The sequence below is a fragment of the Oryzias melastigma genome, linkage group LG17 (genome assembly GCF_002922805.2).
Source record: "Oryzias melastigma strain HK-1 linkage group LG17, ASM292280v2, whole genome shotgun sequence".
Lineage (NCBI taxonomy): Eukaryota > Metazoa > Chordata > Actinopteri > Beloniformes > Adrianichthyidae > Oryzias > Oryzias melastigma.
Window position 1 is genome coordinate 23,988,242 of NC_050528.1, and position 24,477 is coordinate 24,012,718.

At 37.1% G+C, this 24,477-nt stretch overlaps 1 protein-coding gene across 1 annotated transcript; it reads left to right on the forward strand.

Annotated features, from left to right (window-relative positions):
• The first annotated feature begins 8,781 nt into the window (after positions 1-8,781).
• Positions 8,782-23,592, forward strand: LOC112147802 (carboxyl-terminal PDZ ligand of neuronal nitric oxide synthase protein). The gene is made up of 10 exons (XM_024274413.2): positions 8,782-9,340; positions 9,703-9,774; positions 11,755-11,844; positions 11,918-11,976; positions 12,081-12,189; positions 18,623-18,746; positions 19,103-19,230; positions 21,810-21,962; positions 22,128-22,296; positions 22,594-23,592. The coding sequence occupies exons 1-10, from the start codon at positions 9,236-9,238 to the stop codon at positions 23,094-23,096; spliced, it is 1,512 nt and encodes a 503-aa protein (XP_024130181.1). The 5' UTR covers positions 8,782-9,235; the 3' UTR covers positions 23,097-23,592.
• Positions 23,593-24,477: the final 885 nt, after the last annotated feature.

The following is a 24,477-nucleotide window of genomic DNA, read 5'->3' on the forward strand; positions in this document are numbered from 1 at the left end:
TAGTTCTGCTCTGGGGAAAATCTTCACCATTCAGGAGCAATAAGAATATTTATCTGCACAAAAAGATTTTATCATGAGGGAGAAATTCTCAAAGCATTTGAGAGCAACAAACCTGAACCTAACTAGTCAACCAAATAGATGATAAAACTTTTATCTTTAGTGAAACCTGAATTTAAAAAAGGGTTAGAAACAAAAGGTCCTTTCAGAAGATGCCTTTAGTTATGCTGCGCACAAATGGAGCTGTAACTTTTCATACTTTGCTTTTTGTTCATGAACATATGTATTGTTGTCACCGGTGATCCTTTGGATAATTGATCACTGATGTTCCTGTGTTTTCATGTTTGTCCATTTCCTGTCCTTGCTGACTCTAAATGGTTCCTGTCGGTGGTTTCCTTTACTCACTCTGGTTCTGCTGGAGGCTAAATCACACTTCTGCTGATCACTTATATAGATCTTTTATAAAGTAAAAACAGTTTGACCACACTGAGATAACTTTGACCAACCATTACAATCTATATGTGTTTAAGCTTTTGGCCTTGTTGTGTGTCACTGAAAAAGCCTTTGCTCCAGTTTTAAAAAAACGGCAGAATTTCACATGTTTTATCCATCCATCAATTTTTTAGAACCTGCTGAATAACTTTCAGGGTCAGGGGGCCTGACCCAGCTACTGTTAGGCAAAGGTGAAGTACACCCTAAAAAAGTCGGCAGTCTGTTGGAGCAGTGGCCCCCAACCTTTTTGGGGCTGTGGACCGGTCAGCCAGTGTGGAGTTATTCCGCAGCCCGGTCGGGGGGGGGGGGTTGTTCAGTAAAAGTACATAAGTCTTTGTAAGGTAATCGAGGGTGACCTGTACAACAAGCATATAGTGTCCAAGCCCTGGAATTATGGATCAAAGTCGTTTTTGGCCAATTCAAAAATGGCTATTTTGACTTATTTCTCGTCAAAAATGCAAAGTTTGACTACTATTTTTTCAAAAAATATACAGTAAAAGTACAAAAGTCTTCTAGAGGTGATAGAGGGTGACCAGTAGAACAAGCATTTTCTGTCTAAGGCCTGGAATTATGGACTCATTTATTTTTTAAATTACTTTATTCAACTTAATTATTGAAAACTCTGAACATTTCTTTTTAGAAAGGACATAATAAATAACAGATTATTAGTACAAATATGCACTGATAGAATACGTAGTTTTTTTTAAATAGAATTTTATTTCTATTTTTCATTTTACTCCGAGCACATCTGACGTTCTAATGCTCCAACAGAAAGCTCTTCCACCGAGTTTCATGCTCTGCCATAAACCGTGTAATACGGGCGCATGACTTTTTTGTAGCGCGGCTGGCTTGACCGCGGCTGAGCGAACAGCGGCTCACTTGACCGCAGTTGTTTTCCGTCTGTTCTTCTGTCGCTGCACTAATCCCATCCATTAGCGAACAAAGGTTCCACATGCAGCTTTTCTCGTTTCACGCGCCGCTGGACTGCTTTAGCGCTCAGTATAATCGTGAGAATCCGGTTGATTTTCAAAATAAAAGATTTCTGACTCAAAAAAAAAAAAGTCCCTAAATTCTTCCGCGGCCCGGTGGCAATTGGTCTGCGGCCCGGTACCGGTCCGCGGCCCGGTGGTTGGGGACCACTGTGTTGGAGGGTCCAACACACTCACACCAATTAACCAATGAAGAGGGGTTTTTAGACTGTGGGAGGGGTTAGTAATCGCCAGGGAAAGTGCTGTAAAAAACAACGTATTGCCCATGAAAAATGCAGCTTTTTACACGTTTTATAAATAGCACGTAAATTACACTGTTATGTATGGCAAGCAAAAGAGGTCAATAACTGCAAAGGAAGGTGCCGTAAAAGACAGCGCATTGACTATGAAAAACGCTGCTATTTACGCAAATTTTAAAAGTAGCACGTAAATTACGCAGTCCTTTATGGCAAGCAAAAGGGGTTAATAATTGCAGAAAAAAAGTGCTGTAATAAATGGCATATTGGCCATGAAAAACGCTGTTTTTTATGCAAATTTTAAAACTAGCAGGTAAATTACGCAGTCCTGTATGGCAAGCAAAAGGAGTTAATATTTGCAGAGGAGAGCGCCGTAATAAACGGCGTATTGGCCATTAAAGACGCATGTTTTAGAGTGACGCTTTATTGTACACAATAAAACACCACTTTTTACCCTCGTTTACAGACAACTGCTTGCCATACAAGACGGCATAATTTATGTGCTGCTTTTAAAACATGCCTCAAAAGAAGCATTTTTCATGGCCAAAATTGTGTATTTTATGGCTTTTCTTGGTGATTATTAACAACTTTCGCTTGCCATAGACGGAGAAAACCTACATGTGCATGAGGAGAACATGCAAACTCTTCCCGAAAGGTCCCGCCTGAGATTTGAACCAGGGCCTTCATGTTGTGAAGTGAGAGCGCTAACTACTGTGCATCCGTGCAGCACCACACTTTTTCAATGGTTTCAATTTTTTGAACAGCATGTAGCAGTCCAGTGTGTATACTGTTCCACCATGAAATCCAACTTTTCTCTTTTTTTTTGTTTGTTTCTATCATCCAATGTTTTTGATGCTTTTTAGTTTAATATTGTATGACTTTTAATTTACCTTTATTGATGCCTTCTCATCCTACGTCCCTTTTCTAAGCAACTTACAGCATGGAGCTTTAAAACAAAGTGAGTAAACACATGTTCATGCTTCTATTTTGTGTGTGTTTTAGCCCAAATTTGTTTAAAAAGTTTGGGAATTCCAGACGCCACCCTTAACCTTTTATTCCAATAACATACTGATTACAGAAGCTTCTTATAAACTGGTCTTGAGTTAGAAAGAAGAGTGCTGAACCTTGGCTTCGTTTGTTCTCGTAGAAGACACAGGAAGTATTGTGACATGCGGTCACGCTGCTGTCATCCACAGCAACACTGACAAATGTGTGGCAATAACAGAGTGACTTCCCCGTTGATTAGTGAGGTCAGCTCCGTCCCCGCTGCTGCTTTGGCAAACCCAGCGCGGTAAGTGATCGTTGACCCATGAAGAGCAGTGAGTGTGTCGAAGCTGCTGATTTACACGTCACTCAGCTTGTCACTAACTGCCAACCTGTAAAAAGCTCACATGGTGTCGCAGAAAATGTAAAAAAAAGAAAAATAGTGGAGAGGAAAAACTGATTTAAACGCAATTAATCAGTGATTAAAAGTCTTGCAACACCAGAATACACTTAATTTAACGCTTTCAGAATAATATGTAAAACCATTCAAGATTGTTTTAAAAAATCTGTAAAAATCTACAAGTAAAAAGCTTGTCTGATGTTCTTTTTTGTAACAAGCCTTACTGAAGGCACGTAAGCACTTTCAAATGTAAGAAATGAATAAAAAGGGCCTAAAAGTGTGTCAACATTTGTGCAACTAACAGATCCTTTGGATAATTACTAACACATTTTGTTTCTGTTTTTAATAAAACTTCTGAAAAGGCTGTTTTGCAACGCATTTGTTGTTGTTTTTTACTTTTAGCTATTTAAATCTGAGCACACTCTAAAACTGATCAAATGTATTAATAGAAGAGAAGAAGTTGTGCAAACTGAAGCAAACTTGTGATGCGTTTAATTAAGTGTGGAAGAATCGATGTGTCATAAAACACAAAGGAAAGTGTGCAGCGGTGGGAATGTGATCATGTGACAGTCACGTCAGCAGCAGCTGAGAGATGACAGCTACTGATGTTGAGGCTGCAGAAACGGGATCCCTCGTGAGAGAGTGGAGAACTGAAAATGAACAGTTTTTATGGTGGAGCCAGCAGGCCTCAAGCACCTGATGCTGCTTTCCCTTCTCTTTAAGTGGTGAACCTCACAGGACACTTTGTTCTTGATTTCACTTAAGGAGGAAGAAAAGGTCTTTTGAGACAAACTTATCAGAATTTGATGAACTGATCATGAATGTGCCCAATAAACCATTGACATAAAGGGATTTCTACTAAAAGATGAAGTGCGTCATTGTAGTTACAACGAATTTAAGATTTCTTCCCAGGATTGGACTTCTTTAGCTCAAGGTCATTCTTTGAAACACACCAAATGAAACTTAGAGAGCTTCAGCTCAAAACCAGCAGACCTGATTGTGTTTGATTCCATGGCAACACAAATACATACTGGTTTGTAGATTTCACAGCAGAGAATCCTCATCCTTTCCATCAGTTGTAGTCGTTGAGGGGCGACGATTTGTGAAACAAGAATGTGCAAATGTGACTCAACTGAGTAAATCTTAAATAAAGTCGGACAAATGGTCACATTTTGGGGTTACATTCCAGACTTTCAGTCATAATCCTGGCTTCAGTCCTGCTAAAATCATCAATCCTTTTTCCATTTCTTTCAATCCTATTCCCTCAATCTCTTTTGGAGTTGCTGGAGCCTATCCCATTCACTGATGGACACACACTCTCACATTCACATGTACTGTATTTTACTTTTTATATGTAAATACCTGCACAGAATAGGAGAACAAAACACACATTTTTTGATATTCCGGAGCTGAAAATGTCAATTATATCACAATGAATTCCTTAGCAAGGACAATCCACCACTTTGGGGCGCCTTTAGTACGTACACGTATTATTGTTTTCTCCTGCTTTAATACTCCCTGTTTCTGATTTACCATAATTTGAATTTGATATTTTTTAATGGGCATCCCTCTTTCCAGCTGTTGTGAATCATTGGAGGGACGTAGATGTTGTTCAATCTCTGAACATTTCTGCTCCTTTAGGATCACTTGATTGTTTATGATGCATCTATGTAGATATTAGTACTATATACTCAGATAATACACACAATACATTTCAACTTTCTTCTCGGAGCATAAAAAGTACTTTATAACTTACATTAAGATATTTTATACTTCTGTCTCTGTTCTCAAGGTAGAAATTTACCCAAAATGTGTAGATTTTCAATCCAGCTGATGTCAGGTGTTCAGCTGTCATTTATAAACGAATGATTACAAAAAAACTAAAACTTAAAATGAGCAAGCTTTTAGGGCCTAAATGCTCATATAAAAAGGAAGAAAATTAAGGGAAAGGAAATATTCTTCTTTAGCTTCAAGGTATTTTTTATTGAAAACAACATCAAATTGTCTTAAATACTAAATTAATAAACCAGCGGACTGCTTTTTACCCACTACTTTGATTAAATCAACAAATCCAAAAAAGAACAAAAGACGTAAACAGCAAAAAAATGAATCAATAAAATAAACTGTTAGTTTGACAAAAATAAGGTAATGTGATGTGTACCTGACCTCAGAAAATAGAGACACAATACATTGTAGATAAAATAATCACATTTTAAACTTGTGTGCTTAGAATAAAATTTCCCATGTTGAATATTTTTCATGAGAGCTCAATCGAACCAAAACACTTCCGTGTTTGTGAAACAACAAAACATGCTTTGGGTGTGAAGTTAAAAACTGCTGCCCGATGTTAGAAACGCCATCTGTCACTGGAGCATTCTGACAGGGTAGGCCAGCTACCCATCATGCATTGAGCACGTGTGATGGAAATAGACGACCAAAACAACAAAAGGGAACTTTCCTCAAAAAAATTATTCAACGTTTTCTACACAAAAACTAAGAAATAAAGTTATAACAGATTTTTTAGGTGTTACATTTGATAAATAGTAACTCAATGTTAAACTTATAAAAGTAGTAGTTGTTGTCGGGTTGGTCACGAGCTGCCACTGGGGTGCCCAACTGTTTTCTACCTCCATGTCACGCCTTGTTTAGTGGTGACCTTGGTGGTGACCAAAACAACAAGAACTTGATCTGGTTTAGGAACGGCAGGAAGAGTGATGAACCCCAAATAAGGGACATTTAATCATATCGGGGTATAACAATAAAAAAAAGCCTACATTTAGCATCTGTGTCTCACTATATATGTGCTTCACCTTCAGACATAAAACTACTACATCCTCATTAGGAGATCGTCCATCAGTTTAGAGTCAATCTCTATCCAGCATGTCTTCTAAATGCTCACAGACTTCAGGCCTACTGAACAAATGCAGTAATTTAGCCATTTTTCACACGTTTTCTATCCCATGATAACTCAGTACTAGGTCAGATTTTAAACAAACCACACAAACATAAAACAGCATTGATCCTCTATGATGCCTGAAGTAACTGCAGCTCAGATTTATAATGGTCCTTTTATCCTCAGTATTTCTTTAATATTAAAATAAATGTTGGTAAATTCAAAGCTTTGAGTTTGTATTCTTCTCATCTGAAGATTCACTAGAGTTAAACTAGATCTGTCATTCTTTTTCACAGAAAAAGGTGATTAAACTAAGGTAGTTTTTGAGCAGTGAGATCATTTGTATGGAGTTGAAAGTAAATCCCTTGAAATGTGAGGAGCAGTGCTGCCATCTGCTGGATAAACACGGGAAAGGACAAGCAAAGCCTTCTATTCTTTCATTTACATTTATTATTTATATTTGTTGCACAAGTTATTAATTATTATATTCAAATTATATAATTGCCATATTTTTACCTCTTTATTTCTAATGTAATGATACCTATAGAAATGTTCTTCAGGGATTAAATTCCTAATTTCTCTGATTAGCGATGAAAAAAGGGAAAAACCTGCAGTTTTTAGGATAAATCTGTTCAAATATGACTCTTTTTTTAAAAAAATTTCATACAGAGAATTCGTTCTGAAAGAAATAAAATAGCATAATATGCATCTGTTTATCAATTTAAAAGAACCCAACACTGTAGACGTGTTTTCAGTAAAGATCAAGAAGCATAAGTGGTGGTTCAAGGTTGCATTCTGCAGGTCAAAAATAATTCAAACAGGACTGATTAGTCATTCCATATAAAAAAAATGATCTTGTATTTTCTAATGATATATGATATATCATAAGTGACCTACTGTTTGATAGGTCAGATTGTAGAACGAGAGTTTATTAAATTAGATTATGACTGATCAAACTTTCAGACGACAGATTTATCTTTAGAAAGCTTGTTTATAAAACCTGAATCTGATGTTATTTAAAAGACCAAACTAGAGAGATATTCATAAGAATATAAGAACTGTTAAAGAAATATTAAGGAGAAAATATCAATATACTTCTTTTGAGGTCCTACAATGTTGTTTTTTTTTTTTCTAAAATCTGATCAAAGAAGTTGAAGAAATCTGGTTAAATCACAGACTTTGCACCATTTGTTGGACTCTCAGACCTGCAGCTTGTTGCATATTTAGATGCAGAGAGTGAGAACAGTTGGTTTGGAAAAGCAGTGGAAAATATTTTTCTGGTCACAAAAAGTTAGGTCAAGTCATTAAACTCTCACCCGACATCATTTTGACAAATAAAACTGGCAGTGTTTTTCTGTTGATTTGCTCATAGTTTTCCCTTTTCAAGGAACAGCATGGAGTTGGGGTGTAACAATTATCTGATGAATTAATTTTCATTCCTACGATCAAACCAGATCAATCTGTCTGAGGCGATATGTTAATCATATCGACCTATACCAGAGGTCTGCAACCTTTGTAGCTGAAAGATCCATTTGATCCAGTTTTTACTAACCAAAACTGAGCAAGAGCTGCAACGTCCCTGTTAAGAAGAATACACTTTATCTATGTTTTTTAGCCATTTCTTTTTAAAACATACATTCAAATAATTATAATAATTTAATTATATATATTTTTGTATAACAGTTTTTCTTTTACTTTTGCCCACAGCACATAAGTTACTATCAAAATGGCATTTTATATTTTTATGACTTTAGTGCACTTAATCCAATTTCTCCTTTTTAATGTCAAACATAAACATGATAACATTGGTGTAGATTCATTGTTTTTTTAATATCTCTAATAATAAACTACTCTTGACGTGATTTTTCTTAGTTATCTGAGATGTTAAAATTAAGAATATAAATGACAAAACTTAATTAGCTAAAATAAATTAACAATAAACATTTTATTTATTGAAATCGTTAGAGTTTTCATTCAATGCCAAAGAGCCACAATGGAGGGATGAAGGAGCCGCATGAGGCTCCAGAGCCTCAGTTTGCAGACCCCTGATCTAAACTATTATAAAATAATTTCTAAATAAAATACATCAATTATAATCAATACTGGAAAATACCATTTGTGTTGAAAATAGTAGGTTTAACATAAAAACGGCCAAGTGCCATCACAGCGGACAACACATGTGATGGCAGAAAAAATGATCAAGTCATCATTATCGTCCAATGAGTGGAAACAATTCGAATTTTGCAAAGATGCGACCACACAGAATGTTCTTATAAGATATTATTTCAATGTGAAAAAAATAGTGGACTGAACTTTATGAAACTAAAATGAGAATGGATTTGAGATTCTTGTTTGTTCGTACACATATTTACTGATTATCTAAGTAAAGCTTCACCTGCACAGGTATTTATCTCTGAGTCACACTGCTTGAAATTTTGACTAAAGATGTCTTGGATCAATTTGAGGTCAGTGAATTGGATCGTTCAACATTAATTAAATCGACTATGAATCATCAAATATGATGTGAATCAAATCGTTGCTGGAGTACAAGTATGGCAGTGGAGGGGTCATGATTAGGGCAAACCCCCTCAAAAGAATTTAAAATAATTTAAATGTTGCAACCTGACGTTTTTGGGGGAAAATGTTGGAGGGTAGATGTTAAAAAAGTTTATATTATTGTAATTTCGTGAAATGACGGTGGTTCGGTCTCCATTTTGCCACTAGATGTCACCAAAGCAAACACTTTAAAGCACCAAAGCTCTTCTTCCTCTGACAGCTCTTTGGTCGAGTTAAATCATCTACTCTATCTCCGTGTTTTGTTTTGATTGTTTTTTCATCCACGAACACATTAAAAACAGAGAATCCCAACATCTGAATGGTTGCTAGTTTGACGCCGCTCGGAACAATAACGTGTGGAAATCCGTGCGTCATCGGGACACCGGCGGCGTAGGAGACCGCTGCGCCTCCGTCGTGCGTCAGGCAAGGTTGGAATGAGCACGTAAATAAGTGCGCTCATCAGATCCCCCTTTTTTTCCTTAATTGATCCCAACAGCCAATCGATCAGTGACCAGAGCGCCTCAGCCCGCATGACCTCTGGAGTGACGCGTCTGGCAGATGAGAGGCAGAGAGGTGCGGAAGGAGCCAGAGGAGGAGGAGGAGGAGGAGGAAGAGGTGGTGTTGGAGGAGGAGATGCGCATCTCTGCAGGTCTCTAGCGCGGTCGTAAAACAAGTGTCTGCAGAAGCCATGCCGGGAGTAACCAAGTACAATTTAGTGGACGACGGTCAAGATCTGAGGCTCCCCATGCACAACGAGGAGGTGTTCCAGCATGGAGTCTGCTTCGAGGCGAAGGTAAGCCCTCTGGAGAAGATAGGGGAGAGGAAGGGCTGCTGGGAACCTGCTGATCATCACATGTCAAACATCTAATGTTGTCCAAAAAAGACTATATTGGTTATAGTCGTTTTGAATTTGGATTAAAAAAATAATTTTTTTATCATTTCCACTTGATTTTTCTGTCAAAGTTTCTGTTAATTCACACAGATTGCCTCCAAACATCTTTTGTTCTCCAAATATTATATAAAAAATAAATAAAGTTTGTAATTTTGACTTGTGGTTTCATTTACAAATAGGTTTTGGCTTGTGAACCAGTGAGAAAAGTAAGTGCAAAATATGTTTTCAACGCACAAAAACAAGGAAATCCTTCTGATTTGCAGTACATCGGCAGTCTGGAGGTGGGTCGCCCTGGCAGTCGAATGGAGATCGTCGCTGCAATGAGGAGAATCAGAGTAAGACAATTAAATATGTGATAAAGAGGAGACTGAAGTCTGCTGACAGCATCTGCAGCATAAAAAAAACACTCCTTCTGTGTTCTCCGCTGCACCCTTTTCGCTTGAATTGTTTTTTTTTTCCATATAAGTCACCTGTCAGAGGAATACGACAGATTCAGTGGGTTGTCAGAAGTGCTGTAAATCACCAAACCTCCCTGTTTGTGCGCCAAATGAGGCCACTGCTTTGACTTGCATGTGGCTGCAGTATTACCAATGCAGAGCGGAGAGGATTTAACTGCTCGTCAGCTTTTAGATCTAATCTAACAACCAAGTTATTGTGCCAGTCAGAGGTCAGCTACATCCCCGCTGACACCCTGCAAACACTTAATCCTGATCCCTGGAGCAGCATGCAGGAAAACAGCCTTTTTATCAGAGATTTGGCACGTGTGGATTATTGTTTTTTTCTAGAAATCTTTATTTTATGAAAAACTAAAATGGATTCCAACTGTTTCTGATCAAACGTGTATTGTTTGCACCTATTATTATAACAAAACATCATTACAACAATATAGAAAGGGAATTAATGATGATATAAAAGAACACAAAACAGAATTCTGGGAAAAATAATCAAATTTAAAGAAAAATTTCAACTGTTCATACTGTTTTTATCCACTAAAACAAACATAAATAAAAAAAAATGTATTTTCTGGTTGCAAAATATGCATAAAAAACATATGTCAGTTTAAATATAAATCCTGTTCAGGGTTTTTTTTTGTCACATTGGGGAAGAAAAATGGTAAAGTTTATTCTTTTTCTCCCCTTAATCTTTTATGTTTATTATAATCTGAATGAAGATTATTAAAAATGTAGAATCTGATTGTTTTAAATTGTAGTTTTTAAGATACAAATCAGTAGAACCTTAGAGAACAGTATATTAATTAAATTATGAATATATTGGGTTAAATACATATTAATCTGTATATTTAAAACTAAATTGTGAGCTTTGGAGGAATATTTGAAAGGTATTGTCTATTAATGCATCAAACCCTTTCATCTCTAACATCACCTTAACCTCTTAACACTCGCCGGTGACGCTTAAACACAAAACCTTTAACATATTCCTTCAGAACCTACCGCGATTACGTTGATCGCATTAACAGTTACTAAATCAAAGAACATAAAGGGTTAGTTTAGCCTTTATTTGAGAGCAAAAACATACTTTTTTTACTCATTGCAGGAAATAAACTCAGACATCAAAGGGTTGTAGTTTGAGACTTGACCTGTTGCATGTCTTCTAATATAGCGAACCTCTTTGAGTCCATCTTCCCCTGACAACAGAGATGGATGCTCCTCGTCTTGACATGAGATGCTGCTCGCCCATACTAAGTAATCGGCGTCCTTCACCTTTGCGTTCATGATGCACTCTTAATGGAATACTCCCACACGACAACTGAACGCATTAACTGGTCGAGTGCACATGTCATGAGCACAGGTTTCTAAACTCAAACTCTTTGGACCTTCCACTAAAATCTGAGTTTTAGTCTTGCAGGAGATAAAAACTCAATTTGACTCTTTCGAAAATCAAAGAAAAGATGACAGAGAATACCCAATGCTGTCGTGAGCGACTGATGGTTTGTTCACTTAACAGATCCTCTGATCAATAAAACATCTGATGTTGGACTCAAAGCCTAACTTGTTTTAAATACACAAGCTGTGATTTCTGCAGTAAGCCATGTATTAATCATGCAGAGGGATGAAAGTGTCCCACACAAGACAGCCCCTCGCCGGGAAGTCGGCCTTTGAGGGCTTAAACAGCTTCCAGAAAACACGAACTGACAGTTTCTCAATGTTTACCCAGGCTCACATTTCTCCAGAGAAGATGATAAAAATATTCCCGTCTTCGTCTTCTTGCTTTTTCATGTAGTTTCTGCAAAGAAACCCATCTCTTTTCATACTTTGTTTTCACTTTCTTATAAAGAAAAAACTCTTCTTCTGCAGTATGAATTCAAACTGAAGAACATCAAGAAGAAGAAGGTGAACATCATCGTCTCCACTGATTTTGTCAAAGTAATCCTGCGCAAAAAGAAGGTGAGTTTTTCTAGGAAAAAGCACCTTTGTTTTAGTGTTTTATTAATGGTTGCACGTGCTTGTGTTGCTTCAGAGAAAAGGGTGGTCCTGGGATGACAACACCATCCTGGTGACACAGGATCCCATCTACAGGTCGGTTCTGTCACCCCAAACCAAAAGGACACACTGACTGAACTGTTTTTTTTATCATTATTATTCTGATTCGTCAGCACCTACTCATGTCACTTCTGCTCCAGGATATTTTACGTTTCACACGACGCTCACGATCTGAAGATTTTCAGTTACATTGCCAGAGACGGACAGAGCAACGTGTTCCGCTGCAATGTCTTCAAGTCCAAAAGGAAGGTAAGTTCACATTCTGATAACAGGTGCATCTCTACATCCAAATGTCCAGTTTTTTTCCCTGTTTATAACATACCAACAGAAGGTGCTTCAATCTCACCATTTCACTCCTGCAGCAGCTGAACGGCGTGTGTGTGCACGGCTTCAGGCTGCTTTCAGCAGCATCAGTTCACTCCAAACTCTACATTTGTTGCATATTTTACATAATACCACTCACCTGCAACTACATTTCTTCTATGTATTAAAACACAAAAACAAAAAAAGAGCAGTTTAATGAAAAGACTTACTCCAATCACCTTTGAATCTATTTTAAAAGTGTTCCCAGTGGACTTTTAATTATGATTAAGTCATTTTTAGACCAAATTATGTCGTTTTCTAAGACATAGTTTCTGCAGAGCGGCAGAAGTTCATCATTTTCCTCTGAGTTGTGGGCGGAGTTGCTGGATAAGAGTAAGCCCACCCCCATTTCCCATGATCCATCTACTTACAATCTCTCCCACAAGCTTACAGCTCCTCACAACCCCAACGTAACATTAGCGGTGCAACAAAAATGCCTATTAGTATCGGAGCTGTCGAGTTATATCGTTTTGAGTCAGATACCAGCTCAGACCAGGAAAATGAAGACGTTCATGGATCTATTTGTCTACAAGTGGATTCATCGGAATGGAGCGGAGCAGAGAACTTGTGGCGTGCTGTAGTGGCTTCAAGCTTTTACTAACTGCATTTTTTTTTGTATTTTTCATATTTAACACAATTTGAAGAACAAAACAATTAGAAACACAATGTTAGGATTGATTTTCTTTGTATATGTCCTCCTTCGTTGATTGATTGATTGATTGGTTGGTTGGTTGGTTGGTTGATATATCTGGCTTGATTCAAGCATAAATTGTGGACAATAAAAAGCAATAAAAGACTTGAGGACAGAAGTGTGAGACAAAAAGGCTCCGCTCCAGCTTCAACTGGATGTGCGTCAACATCTTTTATATGTAACAGAGAAATCATGAAAAATGCAAAATATAATTTATTTGACTATCAAAACACTTTAATGGTTACAATTATTTTGGGATTTTCCAGAATTACTTTTTGTCTGATACCTGAAACTGATGTCTCATGATGTGCAAATCCACAAAGTTAAACAAAAAAAACAGTTTGATGCTCTGGTGAAATAATTATTTTATATTAACTTTCAAGCAGAAAATTGGGATTATAGCGAGGAGAAGTCAAATCAATTTCCTTTTTATCAAGTTTCATAAAGCAAAAATCGTGCTTTCAGATGCCTTGAGTTATGTTTGACAACACCAGAGATTCTAAGAGAAGATTGTTCACTCCAGGATCAAACATCAAAATTTACATTTTTGTTAAAATTCTAGATCTCATCACTGTTGTGTCCTCAAAATGTCAGGTTTTCTGTTTGCCAGTTGTCACAGCTGTTAAAACATCTCATTACACAGCTGTCCTCCACAGATCTGCACTCACAGCACATAACTAATACGTCATTCTTCGTCGAGAAACCTGCAAAAAGTGTCATTTCCTGCTGCAGCCGTCCCGACATCCATTTCCTCTAATGGTTTGATGCCAAAAGTTTCCTCCAATATCACCAAAACACTGTCACATATTGCTGTGCAAATGGGATTAAAATGCTGCAGGAGTTCTGAAATATTCAGAGTTCTTTTTGCTCTGTGTGCACATCGGAAGCAGTGAAGTATTTCTAGAACAGGAATGTCATATTTCTGTGACTGTCTTCCTAATATTTTTGCCACTTAGTTTGATAGCTTTAAATGAGTTTTAATTATTTGTTTTTTACAAGAATGTGGATTCCTTTTGTGATGACGCAGCATTTTTGCAGCTGCTTTGAACTGAACAAATTCCTCATTACCTTTATTATCTATTATTGTCATAATGATATTCCTTTTTCTCTCAGTGACAAACAGTCCGGTTAGGCATGAATACACGGATAGGAAAACAAATATTTGCATATCATGTCGAGACCATTTTTTTTTCTCCACGACAAAGCCAGAGCGCAAGTGAGGTTGACTCCAATCCCTTCACCATGGATACCAGGCTGACAGTGACTTAGGGAGGATGAATACTAATCATTCTGGTGGGAAGAGAACATAAAAGGGGATTTTTCGTTCCGCACTTAAAGACATTTTCACCGCGGCCGAATCAAACACCCAGCAGATTATCAGGGACACAGCCAGCCAGCCTCTCTGCCTCCCCGGGGTGTGTGGAGCCTTATCTGGGTTTTCCAAAGAATACATGTGGAGTAGGTAGGATGAGATGAATCCGCTGATAGGAGCAGATTGGATTTTGTTTTTTCAAGAACAGCATAACAAGACTTTGATGTCTATGTATTAACACAATCACTTTTTTGGTACCTCTCGTTTGAGCTGCCAAATACCAAATCAAAAACCCATTTTCTTTGATTTTGATTGAAATCGTTGTATTCATTCAACTTGATTAAACTACATTCAAGCTCGAGCTACCTTCACGTTTTGACTGAATGCATCGAGGCGGAAGGATCCTCCTGAGCCAGACAGCAATAAATTTGTTTTGACGCAGCTCCTGCCAGCGCTCCGCATGAAAAAAAACACACCACCTTTGGTGAGACTGAGGGAGGACACGCTGGATGACGCTTGATTCCAGCGGATTCAAGGAACAGTCAGTGAGCCGTTTATTGGAGAGGAAAAAGAAACCCTCCTTGTGTTTTACTTTTTTTTTTTAATATGTGTAATATACTCATAGATGATATTCTTTATAAAAGGCTCACTCTCATCATCTTCTAATCTATTTTAAAAGTGTTCCCATTGATTTTTTTAATTACTATTATGCTCTTTTTACCCTAAATCAAATCATGTCGATTTCTAGGATATAGCTCATCAAAAAATCACCTCTAAGTTGTGGGTAAGACTGTTAGGGTTAAGTGAGCCTGCCCTTATTTCCCACCATCCCTTTGTTTACACTCTCTCCAGCTAGCTTACAGCCCCTCACTGCCACAGCCTAACATAAACGGTGCAACAAAAACGGTGAGCAATATTGGAGCAATCAGCCGTACAGTTTTGAGCCAGATGCCAGACGTACGTGCATCTGTTTGTCTGGAAGCAAATGCATCGGAATGGAGCAGAGCAGGGGGCTTTTGGCAATGATGTAGGTCCACATCACACCGCTTGCTTTTCTTATTAGCATTATTTCGTCTGCTCCCGATTCATATCAATTTGAATGAAGAAATACTCAGACATGCAAGTTTAGTTTTAATATGTCCTCCATGATTAGAAAAATGTCTCAAGAACATATAAAAACATCTAAAAAACAATTTTAATTGGAATGAGTCTTGAATTTGTAAGCACGTAAAGAGCCAGAGAATGTTGAATTCAATGAGAAGTTCTCTCTTATCATTTGTGTTTGACCAGTGACCAGTTTGAAGGTCAAAGTAACAAACTTTTTGACTATTAGATCCATTAGTGGTAATGTTATTTGTCTTCTAATTACTAACTTGTGTAGTTAATTTTGCCTAACTGGGACATTTTGACTAGTTGTGCAGAATGTTAGCTTAAATGTTGTTTTAACTATAAGAGGTTAATACACAAATTTGGCTGTTTTCTTTCCTGACAATCTATGAGATGTAATTTTTCTCACCAAGTTGATTCAAGTTTTAAAATGATTTGAGTCTATCTTATTTTGCCAATTTTTCCTTCAAATTGTTAGTGTAAAAACTGTTTAGGCTTTCACTTTTGTGTTGAATTGGGACAGATTGGTAATGTGAATAAAATCCTGGATTGCTGTCTGAGGGTCTTCAGACTATTAGAACCATACCTTGGTCCTTGCACACAGATATTACTTCAGTTTGTCTGAATCTTTGCCTCGACCAATATCTCCGGCTGAGATTTTACCATCATGATATCACGGTAACCACATCGCAGACAAACACCCTTTTTAAATTACTGCTAGATGTTGCTGGAGTTGTCTATTTTAAAAATGACTTGCTTTTTCAGCCTCATTGTGCCCAGTTTTTATTCTAATCGGTTTAGTTTCTCTACTTGTCTGACTTCTGCAGCTGTCTCTGAGTTTCTTCTTTCATTTTTGGTTCCACAAAAACCAAAATAGACTCAAACTGAGCAGAGAAGAGCGGACTGCTTCAGCCAACGTGAAATGAAAAAACATCTTCCTGGCATTTGGTGACGTGTTCCAGCATTGGCATCAGATTTTTTTTAAATAAAATCCCTCAAATATAATGAAAATCCTAGTTAGTTTGTACAAAAGGCAAGATATTTGTTTCTCACACAGGGCTGTGAAAGTAAGAAATGAGATTTTGCCTTAAAATGAACTAAATTAGGATTAAAGTCAAGAGTTAAATTCCTGAAAAGACCCAAAAGGGCAAATCCACTGCTGTTTAGGTCACATGAAGCAATAATACAATAATACACTTCTATAATGGCAGCAATGGCGCATAAAAAGAAAAGATCAGAACTAAAGAGAAGGAAAAACTGTTATTGTAATCGATTATGTGAGTTATTTCCTTTTTCTTCTTGTGCCCCAGAATTCAAATTTGACATTTACCTCACCTTCTTCAAATGTCTGACCGATCAATCACTGTTTTTTCACAAAAAACAAAAAGACTTCAGCTAAATATGGAGAGCAGTTCCAACCTATTGGCTAAAAAAGAAAAAAAAATATGTTTTTTAGGTCTCGTTCTGCTAGGGAAGACATTTTTCTTTCTTCTCGCAAAAAGTACCACATAATTATATTTAATTCTATGTAAAATCCTTCCCAGTGGTCTTTTAATTACGATTATACAGTTTTTAGCCTATATCAAAATACCTGTCATTTTTTTAAGACATATTTTCTGAAACACAACAGGAGCTCATTAGAAATTCACCTTGTGGGTGGGAGTATTTTTTATGAAAATATACAACAAGAACATGTTAAAAAAACCCAAAACACAATTTTCATTGGAGTGGGCCTATAAACTACAAATCATCTTTGTGTAAGCTAATTTTTTTTTTCTTTCGAAGACTGCTTTCTTTATTTACCAAAGAAAACGTGGGTCCAGACTCCCAAAAAGTTGAATTTTGATGTGATCCAAAATTCATGGCCATGTTTCAAAGGCTCTTGCTCTGCTTCTTAGTCTGGCTTTGATGTGCCGCCTTGTGGGCAAGTGAATTTCTCACGGAAGACGACCTCATAGGGCACCATGATAGTGAACCCACACGTCTTAAGGGACGCGTAAGAAATCTTACATGATTACCATAGTTTTTATTTTGGCAAACTTAATTTTTTTTTTTTTCAAGTTATTGGTTTAACACTTTTTATGTATATAAACGTACATATGTATGTATATATATATATATATATATTTATATATATATACACATACATACATACATTTTTTAGGTGCGACGTAATACATATTTAAAATATATATTACATAAAACAATGTTCCCCCACATATTGACGTCTTTCTTTAAGTATTAGAGGACTTTTTTTAGTCACGTGACTCTTCTGCATTGAGAAATAGTTTCAGCTGATTCAGAAGTCCTGATATGCTAAAGAAGATAATCACTGAAGATAATTATCAACCGGAGCATGGTGTTCCTTATTTGATGAAAGAGGAAGTGCACATGCTCCTGGGTTTTGGGCAAAGAGAGACAGAGTGACACTCCTCATCCGCTGCTTCACAGACTATTGCTCTGAATTAATAAAAGCTCTTTATGTTGAGCAATACTCTAATGTTGTTTTATAAATGTTTTCCACAGCATGAAGTGTTTTACATGAATATGAATCAATACCGGACATTCTTCCACCGCGGGGTTAGCGAAACGGGGGGATTTTGCGTATTTGACATATTTATTTACAGATGTCTCTCGTCCCTAACTCCCACGAATAAGGGATAGATATTGTATGTGTGTATATATATATATATATATATATATATATATATATATATATATATATATATGTACCGTAGATCTCTCAATTTTTTATTTATTTTTTAGTTTTTTAATGTAAGCCTATGAGAAACCACAAACCACATTTCCCCCTTCTACATCTAAATCTATAATTAATTTTAAAAAGGGTCTTATAGAAGTGGTGAAACATCTTCTCTAACAAAGACAAACCAAGTCCATTAAGTTGTCCTTTTACTCTCTACTTTAATGGAATCTTGAATGAATGAGAGATTTTTATAATAAAGTTATTTCCAATGAAATCTGGATTAAAACAGTCATATAACGGAGGTTCTTCTCATCTAATTCAACTCCATTCCTGTTCTTTTTCTCTTTCCTTTTGCCTGTGCACAAATGTCCGGTAAACAGTGGCTCTCTCTGAACAGCTCAATTTGTCCCCCTGCTGTGCCTCATCATTTTTTCTTCCCTCCATAATATGCGCAACACGCTTCACCGCTCACTTCTCCCTTCATCTCTGTGTGTATGTCCCCCAGTCTCAGGCCATGAGGATTGTGCGCACCGTGGGTCAGGCGTTTGATGTGTGTCACCAGATGACCTTGCAGCAGAAAAGCGATGAGCAGGAGGATGAGGAGGGGAAAGAGCCAGAGGCATCACCAGGTGACTCACATTTTTTTTTTATTAAATTTGCAAAACTTTCCTGCCTTCATTTTTCGCCCCCTTCTGTTCCGTCTGACTTTTAACACAACAGCCCTCCGACTCTGCAGGCTTCCCTCCCCTGTAACTGCTGCTCAATCTCACACAAAAAAGCATAAAAAAACAACAGGATTGCAAATAATCAACCATAACTTTCTAAAATGTATTTTTATCCTTCGACTGTTTTCTTTGTATGTGTTGAAGCTGCAAATTATATGATTTTTTTTGCAACATCTTTGAGCAGCAGCTCCTGTGTGGGAGTCAGCTGTCACCACCGGTAGATGAAAAAGTACCAAATCAAGATCTTGTCTCTTCTTCAGCAAAAAAAAGGCTTGCACTGTCAGACGAGACAGACCTTGAAGGCACCACGGAGGAGAGCATCGAGTACGTCTCCTCATCAGACCTTGAGAAGAACAGAAAGGATGAGACGCTTGATTCTGATGGAAAGGTACTAATCTGTCCTTGATCACGTCAGGAATTGCATTGTGCTCAAGGTGAAAGCTAAAATATCCAGTTTTTAAATCCAATATTAGATATAATAAGCAAATTATGTTCTATTTTTAACACACTATAAGGTTAAATGCTGTTTAGGCAACTATTTTGAAGGCCTTTTTTTCAGCAAGAAAGTGTTTAAAAACTTACTGCATGGAATTTGAAACTTTTTCATTTGGAGAATCATGATAATAAAGAAGACTCAGAGAAGCTTGAATCCTGTCAGACAAGAATTTCATTTCATTTCCTTTAAAAAAACAGCTTCTTTCCGCTTCAGTTCCTATTTGAATTCCTTAAAGAAAGGAATACTGCACAGTTTGAAACATAATTCTGATTTACATTTAAGCAGACAGTGTTCCTATCAAAACTATTTTTTCATAAAATAAATATATGTCTCACTTTAAACATTTGATTTGTCTTCAGGCGTTGTTGAAAAAGATTAGAAAAAAATAAAAAGCATGTTTGAAAAAGCATGAGTGAAATATAAATAAATGCATTTTCTAACTTTTAACACAAAATCGCATCTTTGTAGAATATACATATTTCACAGTTGAGATTTAGCAGTAAATATAATTGTAAATGAATGATCCAAACTCAAAAAGGCTCACTTCCGAAGGTTTAGTTTCGTTAAAATTCTAATGATGTTCACTAAACTGCACTGGCTTGGTGCAGCTTATCAAACAACCTGTGAGACTTGTCTGTGAAGAAATGTTCTACAAGCTCTCTTCATTATTGATGGGATCCTATGATTTATTGATAAAACCACAGCGAGGTTTTAGCCGATCCCGCGACGCAGAGCAAGCAGCTGTCTGAATGTTGTTTTTATTTCTGTTTCTGAACCCGCAGCGGCTTGATGACATCAGACAGATAAGTGTTTTATTTTGGAATCGTGAGAAGGTCATTTGCTTAACTGAATATTTATCTGCAGAGAAAGCAAAGAATTTAACAGAATCTTTTAGCCAGGGATCTCACTAAGAAGGTCAACCCTCCATCACAGTGAAGTGTTAATATTGAGATACATGGTTATTGATCTCACCTCCACAACACGTCCTTCACATTCTAATAATTGTTGGCCATATCTATAAGATATGTTAATATAATTGGGGGGAAGAAATCCAACTGTTTGAGATTTCCTCAATTTCTGAATCTATTGGACCTAACAAAAGTTTCGATTTCCTTGTAAGTCAAAAAACAAACAAAAATATGAACCTTTGAGTTTTATAACTGTTGACCCTTCTCTGACAGCAATAACCTCAACCAAACATTCCCTGTAGCTGCAGATAAGATCTGCACAAAATTCTGAAATGGTCTTTATGAAGCTCTTTCATTGCTTTTTATTTCAGAGATGTTTGCACTTTCTCAGGGTCACGCTGGAGTTTCTCAAGTTGGTTGAGATCCGACTGAATGACTCCAGAAGCCATTTTTTCTTCCTGTGAACCCATTCTGTTGATGATTCTTGTTGCATCCTCCATCCTGGAAAACATCTTAAAAACTCAAAAACATATCTTGAGGCAATAGAGCAGTCCCAAATCATTTTACCCTCTCCCCCATCTTTCGTAATTGGGATAAAGTTTTGATATTTTCAACGTTTTTGTGTATTTGTGTCTGCTGTGGAAACAGGAACATCCAGACGTATTGACAAATGTGCAATTTCTATGGCAATGCGTCTCAAGACTCTAGATTAATGAGTGTTTCTACAGAGCAGGGCAGCTTAAAAAAACTACCACATCCAGTTTTGTCACAGTGACTAGACAACAGGTTGGCTCCAATTAGGCCTTGAATCAGTCATTAGTCTAAGCGTCCACAACATAATTATATCCTGAGCTGTACATGTCGACATGTTGTGTTAGTTTTTCTTTTTTTTTACATCAATAAAAACATATCTTGTGTCCAATTTCTGCATAAATCCAAGAAGAACACACTTTTTTCCTGCAACTTGACATTTTTCAATTTTATCTGCAACAAATCTCTTTGTTGTTCAGACAATATGACTACGTTTTGTCAATTAACCCCTTCATACCCATTGTTGCTAATATGCAACAAACCACTTTGGATCTAAAATGAATCTATTATCTACTAAATAGTAAAACATATTATACATATAAGTATTTTTTTCATATCTGGAAAAAAATTCAGCCGTTAAAGGGCAATAGAGTTTTATTTTAATCCTAAAAAATGCAATTTCGACACCACGACTTCAGAAGTGTCCATATGTTTGATTGATAATGTTTTTGCTATTGTTTACTTTTCTTAAATAAAGTATTTTCTTCTCTTTTTTGTGGGGTCTTTGACAGGCTGTTGGTATTTTGCATTATTTTAAAGCAGAGTATAAAAACAACTATACTACTGCATTGATCATCATGACACATTAAGTTAGAATAAAGATCATTTTTACTTTCACTGGAAAACATTGTTGTATTAAATGTAATGATGTTTTTACTGGGTGGAGTGAACATCAAGATGTCTGGAGGCTTGACAAGGACTATCAGAAATTGTTTGGTCATCTGCAGCTCGTGTATCCTGTCACCTGTACAGGTGTGCAGTGACCCCTCTCTCCTGCTGAGCTCTCCTACCCTTGGAGCCTCCGCTCCTGGTGCAGAGGCTTCCTGCTCAGCAGAGCATCAGGTCCAGCTTCTCCAGAAACAACTGCAGCAGCAGGAACAGCAAGCGCTGGCGGCTTCAGCACAGGTGGAATTTTTATTGACTTCCTGCTACAGAAATTGAGATACAATGTTAAAAGCTGAAAAAAATCTTAACCATCTTGGATCACAGCTTGTAGTTTTTCTAAAATTATGCTTTGGAATTGCATCAAGCTTGGAATCTAAGTTTGCTGTCTCAATCTGTAACGTTCAGGTGCACGTGCTGCAGGAGCAGCTGTCGGTGGAGATGTGTGCACGGACTGAAGCCCAGGCCAGAGTGCAGCGGCTCCTGCAGCAGAACACGGACCTGCTGCAGCACATTTCCCTTTTGGTCAAACAGATCCAGGAGCTCGAGCTCAAGTCTTCAGGCCAGTTGACATCTAGTAAGCAACAATTTATCTTGGATTTTCAACATATTTTTTGTTTTAAAAGTATACTGTCATAAATATATATTTTTTATTTTAGCCTCTTCATTTCCTTTACATTTCTTTGCTTCTTTTTCTAATCCCCTTGAGGCAATAATTATCCCATGGCAGCACTGATCACTGTCCTGTCAGCCAGCAGTGATTACAGTCATGATGCATGAAGTCCTGTCACCATCCCTCATCACATCCTCTCACTTCTGTCTGTTCTGTTCTTTTCTAACTCTTTCACTTAATCTCATCTTTGCTCTTCCTCAGTGGGATCCCAGGACAGTCTTCTGGAGATAACGTTCCGTGCCAAACCCCCCAGCATGCCCTGCACTCCCCTCACCCCTTCTTCATCTCTAGCTCCGTTAGGAACTCAGCTCCAGACTGGAGATCTCGCTTGGCTCTCGGCTCCGCCGGGGCCCTGCTCTCCAGGCACCACCAGCGCAGACGCCATTCCTCTGGGGCTGAGCGGCAGCGGAGTTCGACTGGAGTGTTTTCGCTTCTCGACGCCCGGGCAGGAAATGCAGGACACGGGGGAGACTCCCAGTGATGACAGCTCCCCGCTGGGGGAGCAGATTCTGGGGGCGCTGGAGCTTCTTCGATTCAGAGAATCAGGGATTGGATCAGAGTATGAATCCAACACGGATGAGAGCGACGACCGGGACAGCTGGGGGCAGGGGGAAGGGTCTGGAGCCGAAGCGTCCGGGCGCCTCCTGAACGTGCTGAATGCAGAGAACCTGCCAGACTGTTTAGGGGATGAGATGGCCGTTTAGTGTAGCGCCTGACTCTCATCACACAGACCTTAAATCGACTAAAAAAAAAAAAAAAGATCATCCGCAGATGTTAGAGAGACACACCTTCACAGCCTATGTGTTTTTAAAGAGGCCACTTTAAGGGTTCCCCTTTCTTCTGTGTGTTATTTAGCGTCTTGTGCATGTAGAAGTTGTTCAGAAGTTTACAGAATAATTGTCAACCACACACTGTTATAGTTTGCATTCAAATTGATGCAGAAGAATTATCAGCAAAGACGAACATTTTCCAGTTCCAAAGACAATAAAAATGTCTTTATGTGAAAAACAGTTTTCATTCACTGTGAAAAGATGCAAAAGATCACTTTTTGTTTTGATGGAAACTCATGTGGGAATGCTGAGAAGAACAAACTTCTTTTAATAGTGTCAACATTAGATTCATAAGCTATGTTGTAATGCTATTTTTATGTTAAATTTTGGAAATAACAAACAATTCAAGTGTATTAAAGACTAGAAGATATTTGGAGGTCTTTTAATTACATTCTCTAAACGATAAATCAATTATTATCCACTTTTATTTATTCTTTTAAACAAATCTCAATTAAAAAAATAATTAAAGAAGAAAAAATAAGAACAGTTTAGTGGGTCTTTAAAGATTAACCTTTGTAAAAAAAATGTCCCCATTGACGAAAATGAGACATTTTACATCCAGAATGTACACATTCAATCAGCATGAAGCCTCATGGCTCCATGACTTTACAGATTGGTGAACTCTGCAGGTCCAACGTCAAGTTGAGGTCTTTGAAGGCTGCAGTCTAAATTGTTTGTTCCACTTCTTTCCTCTTGTCAGATTTTTTGTTTCTTTTGTGTTTTTTTATTTTCTGTTGCTAAGATTTACTCAGTTTTTTTGTTGTTGTTTTGAAGATATATTTTATTTAATTCAAATAAAACTACACTTGTTCTAATGTTCTGGACGTGGGCTTTCCGTACCGATATATTTATACCAAGTAAAAATCTACCAATCTTGTTTATTTCATTTTTTCCCATTGAATTGAACAAAAAAAAAAGCAGAAATAAAAGACCAATTAAAAAAATCATATTGAATTAAACTGAATGAAATTAAATTCAATTAAAATTAAATAAATAAAAAAATTAAATTAACCTAGCTTAAACTGAATCAAATTAATTTAAATTAAATTAATTGAGTTGAAATATAAAGTGAAGCTCCTCTAGTGAACAATGACCCTAATATTATTAAAGATCATCCAACATTGATAAATTATTCTTATAAAGCAAATTTTGGATATTTCACAGTTACCAAAAATTGGTTTAAGTTTTTCTCTTTGCCTTAGATAAGATTGCACAGTATTTCCAAATGTATATAAATTTATTGCAAATTGATTGT

Excerpts from the sequence above, each read along its gene's own strand:
- LOC112147802 (XM_024274413.2), top strand. The coding sequence starts at position 9,236 with ATGCCGGGAGTAACCAAGTACAATTTAGTGGACGACGGTCAAGATCTG. Across the intron at positions 18,747-19,102 it reads AGAGCCAGAGGCATCACCAG|CAAAAAAAAGGCTTGCACTG; the intron begins GTGACTCACATT and ends TCTCTTCTTCAG. Across the intron at positions 22,297-22,593 it reads TTCAGGCCAGTTGACATCTA|TGGGATCCCAGGACAGTCTT; the intron begins GTAAGCAACAAT and ends GCTCTTCCTCAG.